Source organism: Vipera berus (assembly GCF_964194415.1).
Source record: "Vipera berus genome assembly, chromosome: 2".
Lineage (NCBI taxonomy): Eukaryota > Metazoa > Chordata > Lepidosauria > Squamata > Viperidae > Vipera > Vipera berus.
This window is the reverse complement of record NC_138203.1, coordinates 276,838,182-276,850,197: the sequence shown is the minus strand read 5'-3', so window position 1 is coordinate 276,850,197 and position 12,016 is coordinate 276,838,182. Positions and strand designations below refer to the sequence as shown.

Below are 12,016 nucleotides of genomic sequence, written 5' to 3'. Positions count from 1 at the left end.
AAACAAAAAAAAACAGTGCTTGACGGGATAGTTTTACTGCCATCGCTATTATTAAACTGCACGTTCTAGTTGGGGAGGGAGAGGGAAATTTATCAACTTGCAGTTTTAAGCAAACTCTTTTCTTTTAAAGTGGTGAATGCTCCAATACTGGAGGTTTTTAAGAAGAGACTGGACAGCCATTTGCCTGAAATGGTATAGGGTTTCCTGCCTGAGCAGGGGGTTGGACTAGGTGACCTCCAAGGTCCCTTCCAACTTTATATTATTATTATTATTAAGTGACCCAAAATGTTTAGGCCAGGGGTAGGCAACCTTGGCTCTTTTATGACTCGTGGACTTCAACTCCCAGAATTCCTCAGCCAGATTTCCTGGCTCAGGAATTCTGGGAGTTGAAGTCCACGAGTCATAAACGAGCCAAGGTTGCCTACCCCTGGTTTAAGCCATTATGATGAAAATAAACTTCATAGTTTTAAAACAGTCCCCGAACAAGTACAGTAGTCCTAACCTGAATACAGGCAGTCCTTGATTTACAACCATTCATTTAGTGACTGTTCAAAGTTGTAACAGCACTGGAAAAAAAACGAATTAATTTTTCACACTTAACGACCACTGCAGCATCCCCATGCTCAGGTGACCAAACTTCGGAGGCTTGGCGACTGGCATGTATTTAGGACAGCTGCAGTGTCCTAGAGTCCTAGGATCACATTTGCAACCTTTTGACAAGCAAAATCAATGGGAAAGCCAAAGATTCATTTAGCAACCCTGTACTAATTTAACAACTGCAGTAAATTAACATAATAACAACAATAACAACAACAATAACAACAACAATAACAACAACAATAACAACAACAATAACAACAACAATAATAACAACAATAATAACAAGAAGAAGAAGAAGAAGAAGAAGAAGAAGAAGAAGAAGAAGAAGAAGAAGAAGAAGAAGAAGAAGAAGAAGAAGCTGGAAGGGACCTTGGAGGTCATCTAGTCCAACCCCCTGCTCAGGCAGGAAACCTTATACCATTTCAGGCAAATGGCTGTCCAGTCTCTTCTTAAAAACCTCCAATGTTGGAGCATTCACCACCTCTGGAGGCAGGTTGTTCCACTTAACAAGAAATGTCGTAAGATGGAGTAAAACCCACCTAACAACTGTCTTGCTTAGCAACATAAATTTTGGGATCAATGGAGGCCGTAGAATGAAGGAGTACCTTTACTACCTTTATTGTGTAGGGCTTACTACCCTGGTATGACCACAACTAAGGAACATTGCTAGGAAGGGTTAATGCCATAGAATTGTATAGCCTAGAGAGGTACGAGCCTGTATCCAAAGGAAAGTTCCGTTCTGTCTGTCCTGGGGAATCATTTTGCTGCGTGTTGTAAGGCTGGGGAAATCAGTGAATTTGCAAATTTTTAAGGAGCGCGATACAAAAAAAAATAGGTCATTTTAAAAAGCCACAGGGAGGAAGGGCTACAGCAGTGTCAGATAATGTTTTCAAAGGCTGTTTTATTGGGGTCTCCTATAAGAGACTCCGCAGAATGGATGCTTTATTAGGGCTGTCTGCATCCTGAAAGGACGATGATTTAATGTTTTCTTTCTAGATCTTTATAGTGGGGTGTGGGGGGTGTGAGGGTGGGGCACAGGGAGGATGGGGGAGAATTTTCTGCCTGAAATTTTTGTTCCCTCTGCAGCTCAGCCACGTTGACTGGGGGTGTGCACTTGATTCTATTTCTTCTATGTTAGCTAATGCAATTGTTTGGGTCGTGTGTCTTCTTTTAAATTTTGCACTTTTGCCCCTTGGGGTGCACCATTAGCAGTCCGAGCAAGTTCTTTCGTACAGTGTCATCGCGACTGGATAGTCTTCATGTGAGACACGTGTACATTGCATGGATGATCATTTGCATACGCACGAGAGGCAAATTAATGGGAAGCACATTGCTGTGCCTCAAAAGAGGAGGACCTGCACAAAATCAGAATGGGAAGCTTGCCCTGGCTTAATGTAATCCACGTCTATGGTTTGCAGTTGAATTGCACTTAGATTTCAGGCTTTTGCAGGTGGCTGTTCGACTGGGTTTCATGCTTTCACTAAACGATTTTATTGCTTAGTATGTGGTATGAATGCCCCATGAGGATTTAGTGTTACATGTGAATCAGTCCACTGAGATTGTTCAGTCCAATAATCCTTGTCTGCTGTTAGGTGACTATAACCTAGGTGAGGAATTGACTATCCTATTGTTATGATCAATAAGCATAGTTGGGTAATTCATAAAAATTGAAGAGTAAAATGACTTTGTGTCTCCCGGGATCATTGTTGTATGAATGAGAAATGTGGTTCCTTAGAATAAATCCAGTACTCCCCTTCTCCTTTTAAGCCTACTAGTAAACATTGCATTTGCAAAAGAAAAAGTCCCCAGTAAAGCAGCTTTGGTTCCAATGACTTTTCTTTCTTATTTCCTGTCTAGTACTTTCACTTCTCAGTGGAAAGCGCACTTGTGCCATTTCCAAAAAGGTGGAAGAAGCTGATGCTTTGATCGGTGAATTAAGTTTCATTGAATGCTTCAAATCTGTTGCATAATGCCGCAATAGCCTTTGAGGAATGCTGCTAATAAAGACAACAGTAGAACAGGCCAGTCCTTGAAGGGCAAAATGTCCACAGTGCAAGAGGTAGAGGCTGCCGAGTCTCTGCTACATCGCAATATGAATCCTGAAATAAAAACGGAAGAACGAGACTCCATTGACCCCAAGCCAGGAGAGGGAAGAACACATTTCCTAAACTTTGGAAGAAGCAAGGAAGAACCAAGACATAATGTCAAAGAAGAGCCGGAGGAAAGTCCATCAAAGAACTGGGATGCCCAGTTGCAAGAGTTTCTGAAGACACTGCAGGATCCTCAGGGGAGAAGAGACGTTCCACAGTTCCTCGAGCCAAAGCTCTGGAGTGGTCCTAAAATGTCTTGGATGTCCTCCCAAAGAGGGATGGACACCAGCAAATGGTCGGAAGAAATGTGGATTTCCCAAATCGAGACTCACCTCGTTGGGACAACCCAAGACGATTGGGACACCCTTCTGGATGTTGCCCATGGTGGGAAGGAGAAGATTGGAGATCTGGCTGAAGAAGCCATCAGGGTGGAGACAAGATCCCCTCCCTTTCGAACCCTGAGCTACGAAGAGGCCAAGGGACCTCGACATTTTTGCCAGCAGCTTCAAGAGCTTTGTCACGAGTGGTTGAAACCAGAGAGACGCACCAAGGAGCAGATCCTGGACCTGGTGACCTTGGAGCAGTTTTTGTCTGCCTTGCCTCTGGATATGCAGAATTGGCTCAGGAAATACAGCCCGGAAACTTGTGCCCATGCAGTGTCCTTGTCAGAGGAGTTCCTCTTGAAGACACGAGAGACCCAGACATGGGAACAGCAGGTGAGGGTATTTGCAGTTTGGAACATTGCTATTTGGGGGTTTATAACCACAGAATAAGGGACTCGGTGACTCAGTGGGTTAGGACGCTGAGCTTGTCGATCAGATGGTTGGCAGTTTGGCGGGTTGAATCCCAAGTGCCGCGTAACAGAGTGAGCGCCTGTTACTCGTCCCAGCTTCTGCCAACCTAGCAGTTCGAAAGCACATAAAAATGCAAGTAGAAAAATAGGGACCACTACGGTGGGAATGTAACAGCGTTCCGTGCGCCTTTGGTGTCCAGTCATGCCAGCCACATGACCATGGAGACATCCTCGGACAAGCGCTGGCTCTTCGGCTTTGAAACAAAGATGAGCACTAGCCCCTAGAGTCGGAAACGACTAGCACACATGTGCGGGGGAACCTTTACCTTTACCTTTAACCACACAATATAAATTAGGTACTCCCCAATCTTGATTAAATAAAATACATGCCTGCTCACCAGCATCTTCCATCTGTCATGACACAGTTCCTTTGATGAGGACAACGGACTAGGGCAGAGGTTCCCAACCTTTTGGGCACCAGGGACCGGTTCTGTGGAGAGAGGATTTTCTGCGGACTGGAGGGGGCGTGGTTTTGTGTGCTGCCTGTATCCCGCAGATGGGGCTTTGCTTGTTTGTGCGGCCCGGTTGCTTACTATTTTATGCTTTTATTGCTTTAGACTGCAGGAGTCCTTGAATTCTGGCAATGTAGCAACTAAATAAATATATTTAAATAAATACAGCTAAGACTTCCAAACTAGTTTATCAGGTTTCAGTGCTCATTTAAAAAAAATCAGAATGAATTGCTCAGAAATCATCTTTAAAAAAACCCTGAAGAATAGAGAACTGTCCCTCTAATCCAGGGGTCTTCAAATTTGGCCCTTTTATGACTTGTGGACTTCAACTCCCAGAATTCCTCAGCCAGTGTGTCTGGCTGAGGAATTCTGGAAGTTGAAGTCCACAAGTCCTAAAAGGGCCAAGTTTGAAGATCCTGCTCTAATCTAATGTTTTAGTGGTTAAGTCACCAGGCTGGAAACCAGGAATTCTAGTCCCACCTTAGCTAGGAAAGCCAACTGGGCCAGTCTCTCTCTCTTTCTCTCTCTCTCTTAGCCCAACCCACCTCACAGGGTTGTCGTTGCACAGACAATAGGAGGAGGAAGATGGGTTGGATATGTTTGCTGCCTTGGGTTATGTTCTAAAAATAATAAAGCTGGGATACAAATAAATACATAAATAATGGCTTGGTCACCCACTGCACATTTTGACTCCATCATGAATTCATTTGGAACTGTTCCTCCCCCCCCCCACTCTTTTCCAGATGACAGAGATGTCAGAAGAAGATATTGGAAAAATGCTAAAGTCAAACCAGCTTCCGTCAGAACCACCAAAGGACGAGGATTTGGGAATGATTAAACCAGAAAGTGACGGCAGCAAAAACTTGAGTAAGTTCCTCAGAATTGGCTAGCACAGGGGTAGGTAACCTTGGCTCTTTTATGACTTGTGGACTTCAACTCCCAGAATTCCTGAGCCAGCATGGCTCAGCTTGGAAACCTCTCCTTTTCCCCTCAGCATGGCTGGCTCAGGAATTCTGGGAGTTGAAGTCCACGAGTCATAAAAGAGCCAAGGTTTCCTACCCCTGAGCTAGCACATAAATTTAATAATGAATAAATAAATCTCTTTTGCTTTCTGGCTCTTGGAGATAGATAATTTAGGCTCTTCCCTGAATTGCAAGAAAGCAGAACAAAGAGCAAATATTTGCTATGTCTGTGATGCATTTATGTATTCATTTGCTAAAGTCGTGTGCCATCAAATCCAAATTGACTCATGGCAACAATCAAAACATCCCTGATGTAACGTAATAAACCATCAAAGATCCCAATAAACAGTGTAATTCTAAAACATCCATAAACTCAGCACACATCTACATAAATCCTAATACAATAATTAAATTACTACCAATAATATATTCTTCATTCTGTTTATTTTCCGGATTTTCATTCAAGGACTATATGGAGATGCCTCCAAGATAAGTCAGTTTGAAAGTAAGCGACAGAAATGCATGCAGCGATTTTCACCCCATAGTGCAGGGGTCTCCAACCTTTGCAGCTTTAGGACTTGTGGACCTCAAGTCCCAGAATTCCTCAGCCAGCCATGCTGCTGAAGAATTTTGGGAATTGAAGTCCACAAGTCCTAAAGTTGCCATGGTTGGAGATCAGATCCTTGCTACAGTGGACACTTGAACCTTTCCACCCAGTACTTCGATCCAAATATCCACCCATCAAGCCTTTTCTGTACAACCACGAACACTTAGGGCGCCTGGCAACTGACTGAAATCCATGATCTCCACTCTTTCTGTCGTAATTGAGGGCGAAAGTTTGCATCCTACGGTGGCAAGCCTAGAATGCTAGGAAAAATACAGCCCATCTATCAGGGAGATGGGCGGTTAAAACGTTTGATATTTATATATATATATACAATCATTTTTGTTCCTTGGTTCTCTTTGAGCTTGGTTGCTTTCTTGCAGACATTTCATCACCAAACTAGGTAACATCATCAGGGCAGATCACTGGGCAAAAGGATTACCGTATTTTCTGGCGTATAAGACAACTTTTTAACCCATGAAAATCTTCTCAAAAGTCAGGGGTCGTCTTATATGCCGGGTGCTGAAACTTTAGGGACAGGGCTGGCTGGAAAACCTGGAGCAGATCTCCCATTTGGTCTGCGCAGGGAAAGCGGGACCAATTGGAGAAGAAGCTGCAGTCTGTGATTTTTTACAGGCTGGGGTCTAGGCGTCTTTCCTTCTAAAGTTGAAGAGCAGCTGCAGTCTATCCCAACTTGAAAGGCAGGTGGGGAATGCAGCAGCCAGAGCAGCTGCTTAGCTCTAAGGACACATTTGACTCAGGAACTGGGCGGGCTGGCTGGAAAACCTGGAGCGGATCTCCCATTTGGTCTGCGCAGGGAAAGCTTTAGAGTGAATTAGGAAAAGTTTAATCCACTTGCACTGTTTTATGTTTACATGTTTGATGACAAACAGCCTTATGTTTATAAGTGACAGTTTTCCTACTAAGTACCTACATGTCATAAGCATTTGAATTAAAATTATCATATTAAAATCAAATCTGATGTTTTTTAATTTTTATTTGGTGTGCGTTGGAAGAGGGGTAGTCTTATACGGCGAGTATAGCCCAAACCCTATAATTTAACAGGAAATGTAGGGGGTCGTCTTATACGTCCAGTCGTCTTATACGCCGGAAAATACGGTACCTGTTTTGTGAGGATATTAGCTCGCTTGTAAAAGCAGGCAAGCTATCTAACTGATGGTCAAACAAGAGAGCATGTTAACACAATACTTTCCGGTTAATGTCCACTTTCCTTTTTTTTTCTTTTAGCAGGCGTTGGGTGGCTGAATGAAGATGGTGGACCAAAGCTGATGAATTCTGAGAGAAGGAAACCTCTAAGGATATTCTTGGAAGCTGCCATCAAGAGCGATTTGCCGGTTTTCAAAGAGAACAATGGAAACCATGACACGGCACCTGGGCAGAATGAAAGTGATGTTGGGGAGGGAGTGGGTCAGTTACTTCAGCCCCAAAACGTTTGCCCAGGACTCAGAGGCCCCTCTGTCCGAGAGGAGAAGGAGATAAATAGTAATGGGAGTGGGGGAGGGGTGGAACAAAGCTTGCAGATTACAACCACTGAAAGCCCCCATGCGGGAGAGAAGCTGTTCCGATGTTGGCATTGTGGTAAAAACTTCAGTAACAGCTCACACCTGCTGACCCACGAAAGGACCCACGTTGGCGAGAAATTGTACAAATGTTCCCACTGTGGAGAAAGCGAGAGGGTCCACAAAGGCCAGAAGCCCCACAAATGTTCTCATTGTGGGCATAATGAGAGTGGGGGAGGGGTGGAACAAAGCTTGCAGATTACAACCACTGAAAGCCCCAATGCGGAAGAGAAGCTGTTCCGATGTTGGCATTGTGGTAAAAACTTCGCTAACAGCTCACACCTGCTGACCCACGAAAGGACCCACGTTGGCGAGAAGTTGTACAAATGTTCCCACTGTGGAGAAAGCGAGAGGGTCCACAAAGGCCAGAAGCCCCACAAATGTTCCCATTGTGGGCGTACATTTGACTGTCATGCTCACGAGGAGATCTCCGCAGAGGAGAAGCCTTACGTGTGCGCCGAGTGTGGGGAAAGTTGTAGTCAGAAATCCGATCTTTTGAAACACCAGAGAACCCACCCGGGCGAGAAACCTTACAAATGCTCGGTGTGCAGCGAAAACTTCCGAAATGAGTCGAGTCTCATAGTGCACCAGAGAATCCACACCGGGGAGAAACCGTACGTGTGTTTGTACTGTGGGAAGTGTTTCAGCCGGCGCTCGCACTTCCTGTCGCATGAGAGGATTCACACAACCCTGTGCTCCCACTGTGGAAAAAGTTTCACTCAGAAATCGGAGCTGGTGGAGCACAGGAAGACTCATCTGGCGGAAGATTTGTTGGCCTGTTTTGCCTGCGGGAAAATATTCGAACTCAGCTCTGAGCTCCTGGCGCACGTGCAGACTCACAAAGAGAAGCCGTTTGAGTGCTCGACCTGCGGGAAAACGTTTCGGAGCAGTTTGCAACGCCTTGCGCATCAGAAAGTCCACACAGGAGAGAAGTCGCACAAATGTTCCCATTGTACGAAAAGCTTTAGCCAGAGACAGAGTCTGAAAGCTCATGAGAGAATCCATATGGGAGAAAAGCCACAGAAGTGCTTAGTGTGTGGGAAAAACTTCCGAAACATCCAGGATCTCAAATCTCACGAGAGGATTCACAGGGGAGAGAAACTGTACCGTTGCTCCTATTGCGAGAAAAGTTTCTGGTGGAGTTCACAACTCTTGTTGCATAAGAGGACTCACACGGGAGAGAAGCCCTACCGGTGTTCTGAATGCGGGAGAACCTTCGACAGGAGGTCCAGCCTTCTGGTGCACGTGAGAATCCACACGTGGCAGAGGCCCCACGTGTGTACGGATTGTGGGAAAAGCTTCTTCTCCAGCTCAGTCCTTTTGCAACAGCAGAAGATCCATGTGGGAGAAGAGGTTGCAAGGCAGCTAGAGTGTGGGGAAGGTTTCAGACAGCACAGGGACCGGGCAGAAAAGGTCTCAAAATGTCCTGACTGCACCCAGGGACCATCCCTGAGTGTGGATCTTGAGCATGCACAAATGCAATCGCAAGAAAAGAGCTTTGAATGCCCGCTCTGCAGCAAAACCTTCAAAAACAGTTCTTACCTGAGGATGCATCAGAGCGTCCACACCAAAGTTCAACCAAGCCAGTGTCTGGACTGCGGGCGAAATGTAGTCAGAAAGCCTAACCTCATTGGCCCTTTGAAAAACCCGTCTGGGCAAACCCCACGGAAGTGCTCAGAATGTGAAAAACGGTTTGAGTTTGATCTTGGAGGAAAACGTTGACCTCAGCCTTCTTCCACCCATCTCCTGAATGTCACGCTTCCCGTCCCTTAAAAAAGAAAAGATTCTTGTGTCGGAGGACATTTGGGAGTGGTGGGGTGTACATCAGTCAAAAAAAGGCCCCAGATGGCCGTGACCATTGAATCAAAAGCTCTGCCCTTTTTATATGGAGCTATTCCTCAATTTATGATGCTTAGTAACCGTTTGACCCTACAGTCCACCTGGAAAGGATGAGAAATTGGGAGGATTGGGTATCCCATTGGGATCACGTGACTGTACTTTGGGCGCTAGGCAACAAGGACAGATTGACAGCCAATTGCTGTGTCGCCTGGTGGGTGTGACTGTTTTACAAGCGATTTGCCAAAAACTGGCACTCCTGGTTTTTAACCAAAACTGCATTTAAAATGAACAATGGGTTTGCACTTCTGTTACGTTTGCTTTAACAAGCGGTGTTCACACGGTCACCGTGATTCACTGAATGATTGCCACAATATTAATTTTTCTTTTGTGAAAACAGCCACTTTTGCTGTTGTTCTGAAGTCTGCGATTGACCCTTGGGAAAATTATTTGAAATGCCACAAAGTGCAGCTTTTTTAATCTTTAGTAGCTGCCTGCCTGGGTGGCATGGAGCGGTTTTATGATGTACAGAGACTGTATGTCTGATGATAATTTCTAAGATAACAGGTTATCAAAACAAACATCTACTTCAGGGGTGTCCACCCTTGGCAACTTTAAGACTTCATAGTTGGCTGGGGAATTTGAGGAGTTAGGTCTTAAAATTGCCAAGATTGGACACCCCTAGTCTATTTCATTTATTCAATTATGATAGTAAAGGTTATTTCATATTTAAAGTCGTGTCCATAAACTACAGTAGATAGTATTAGGATGCTAAGAAACCATAGTCCCTACTGCTTGATTCCACCACTAAAGTTAAGTCTGGTTAACTTTTAAAGCTAAAATGAGTAATAGTATTTGATGGGCCTATATGTGGGTCTGTATAGTTTCTCACTGTCTGTCCTGAACACAGCTCCTTGCTTTTTCTTTCAAAAGTGATTTTGCAAACACAGTTCCTTGAGAAAGAGCTTTCTCCCTGCCCAAATTAATTTGACCATGGACACATGTATCTAACTGTTCTCCAAGGCCCAAACGTCTACTCCAGGGGGTCTTCAAACTTGGCCCTTTTATGGCTTGTGGACTTCAACTCCCAGAATTCCTCAGCCAGGCACGCTGGCTGAGGAATTCTGGGAGTTGAAGTCCACAAGTCATAAAAGGGCCAAGTTTGAAGACCCCTGGTCTACTCCATCACCATGGCATCTGGGCATCTGTTGAGCGTTGCCCATAGCAACAGGGCCTGCTGGCATTCCAGAAGCTTGGAACATGTCCTGTTTTTGGTCTCCATGGGACAGACAATCTTGGCTCAAGCTGGTTGTGGATGATTTGCAGTGGAAGAGTGGAAGGTGACTCCTATAAGGTGGTACGCAATTCCATCTTTTGTTGTGATAACTCTTTCACCCAAGAGCTGTTTCCATTAAGTTTTTATTGTATTATCATCATCTCCCTCTTTCTGGTAGCTCCATGGGTTTTTTTCCATTTTTACTCAAGAGAGAAATGGATCTATCAGAAAATGTTGCTGTCTTTTTATTAGGTACCTCAAGCAATGCTTATAAAAATTGTGTGCTGTATCAGATTTCTTGTCTAAGAAATTTAATTCCTATGACTGATCATGGTCAGCTGCGGCTTTGTTTTTTTTCTTTTGGTTCCAGATAATTATAGAATTGCAGCTTTATTAGATTTGGAAAAGAGAATTATACTGTTCAGTTAGAAAGTAATATTAAAGAATGGATTCACAAGATGCGCTCCTTATTGATTTTTGAAATATCCTTTTATTTTATAAATGAGAAGATGGAACAGTATTTTATGAATGGTCTAGAGCTGACTTCATTTATTAATAATATATGGTCTCTCTTTTGTAGCCTTAGATCTTTTCAATCACAATTTTGGGTACTCTGTACTCTTTATTATATTATGATTCACCTTAAAAATTAATTACAAAACATGAGAGACAGAGAAAGAGAGATTGATAAGCTAACAAGATTACCATCCCATTCAGTTTTGAGGGTGGTGGGGGGAGTTTTATATAAGGTTTTAGCCAGGATGGCTCTCTGGCTATGATAGAAAACTTGGTTAACTAGATGACTGAATTAACCTCAGGATTACCTAGTTTATGATGCCATGCATTAGACCAGGGGTAGGCGAGAAAGCCATGCTGAGGGGAAAGGGAGAGGTTTCCAAGCTGAGCCATACTGGCTCAGGAATTCTGGGATTTGAAGTCCACAAGTCATAAAAGAGCCAAGGTTGCCTACCCCTGCATTTAGGCAAGCCCCCAGATAAATGGTTTGTCCAGTAACCATTACGCCCCTGAGGCTTGACTGGTTTAGCCTGATGCATAACCTCTTTTTTAAAAAAAATAAGTTGCCCTTGAGTTTCGAATGGCCCCCAGCCTACTGGTGTTCGAAGAGTCCTGAAGACGCTTTACAACAAATATGATTGAAACCCAGTGCTTTTTTTGTAAAAGAAAAAGGTGCCGGAACTCACACATGTCATACAACCTGCCATGCCTACCCTACAAGGTTCCATCCCAAAAAGGTGCTGGAACTCCGTTCTGAGCATTCTATGAGAAAAAAAGCCCTGGTGAAACCCCTCTGCTCCTGACACTGTGCAACAGGCTAAGGCCGCAGGGCATATCACCCTCCACATTCTGGTGGTGGGCCAAGGCAGCTTTGCAGGCAAGTGCCCCTGGACACTTAAGATTTTTGCACCCCAGATCTGGATTTCTGAGTGCATACAAATTTCTTACGCCCTGGCCTGGCTGGGATTAATGGGAGCTACACATTCAGCAGGCATGCATTTGGGGAAAGTTATCCTAGACCAGGGGTAGGCAACCTCGGCTCTTCTATGACTCATGGACTTCAACTCCCAGAATTCCTCAGTCAGCATAGCTGACTGAGGAATTCTGGGAGTTGAAGTCCATGAGTCATAAAAGAGCCGAGGCTGCCTACCCCTGTCCTAGACCTACACAGTATTTCTCCATCCTTGGCAATTTTAAGATGGTTGGACTTCAACTCCCAGAATACCCCGGCCAGCCATTCAATTCTG

At 44.4% G+C, this 12,016-nt stretch overlaps 1 protein-coding gene across 2 annotated transcripts; it reads left to right on the top strand.

Moving 5' to 3' along the window:
• The first annotated feature begins 1,336 nt into the window (after positions 1–1,336).
• Positions 1,337–10,710, top strand: LOC308664628 (uncharacterized protein). 2 transcript variants are annotated; one of them, XM_081322032.1, is made up of 4 exons: positions 1,337–1,373; positions 2,458–3,406; positions 4,739–4,862; positions 6,810–10,710. In XM_081322032.1, the coding sequence occupies exons 2-4, from the start codon at positions 2,642–2,644 to the stop codon at positions 8,861–8,863; spliced, it is 2,943 nt and encodes a 980-aa protein (XP_081178158.1). In that variant the 5' UTR covers positions 1,337–1,373; positions 2,458–2,641; the 3' UTR covers positions 8,864–10,710. The 2 variants fall into 2 exon arrangements, with proteins under 2 accessions (XP_081178158.1, XP_081178159.1); XM_081322033.1 differs by lacking the exon at positions 1,337–1,373 and having other exon boundaries at positions 1,679–3,406; positions 6,813–10,710.
• Positions 10,711–12,016: the final 1,306 nt, after the last annotated feature.

Excerpts from the sequence above, each read along its gene's own strand:
- LOC308664628 (XM_081322032.1), top strand. The coding sequence starts at position 2,642 with ATGTCCACAGTGCAAGAGGTAGAGGCTGCCGAGTCTCTGCTACATCGC. Across the intron at positions 3,407-4,738 it reads CCCAGACATGGGAACAGCAG|ATGACAGAGATGTCAGAAGA; the intron begins GTGAGGGTATTT and ends ACTCTTTTCCAG. Across the intron at positions 4,863-6,809 it reads TGACGGCAGCAAAAACTTGA|CAGGCGTTGGGTGGCTGAAT; the intron begins GTAAGTTCCTCA and ends TTTTTCTTTTAG.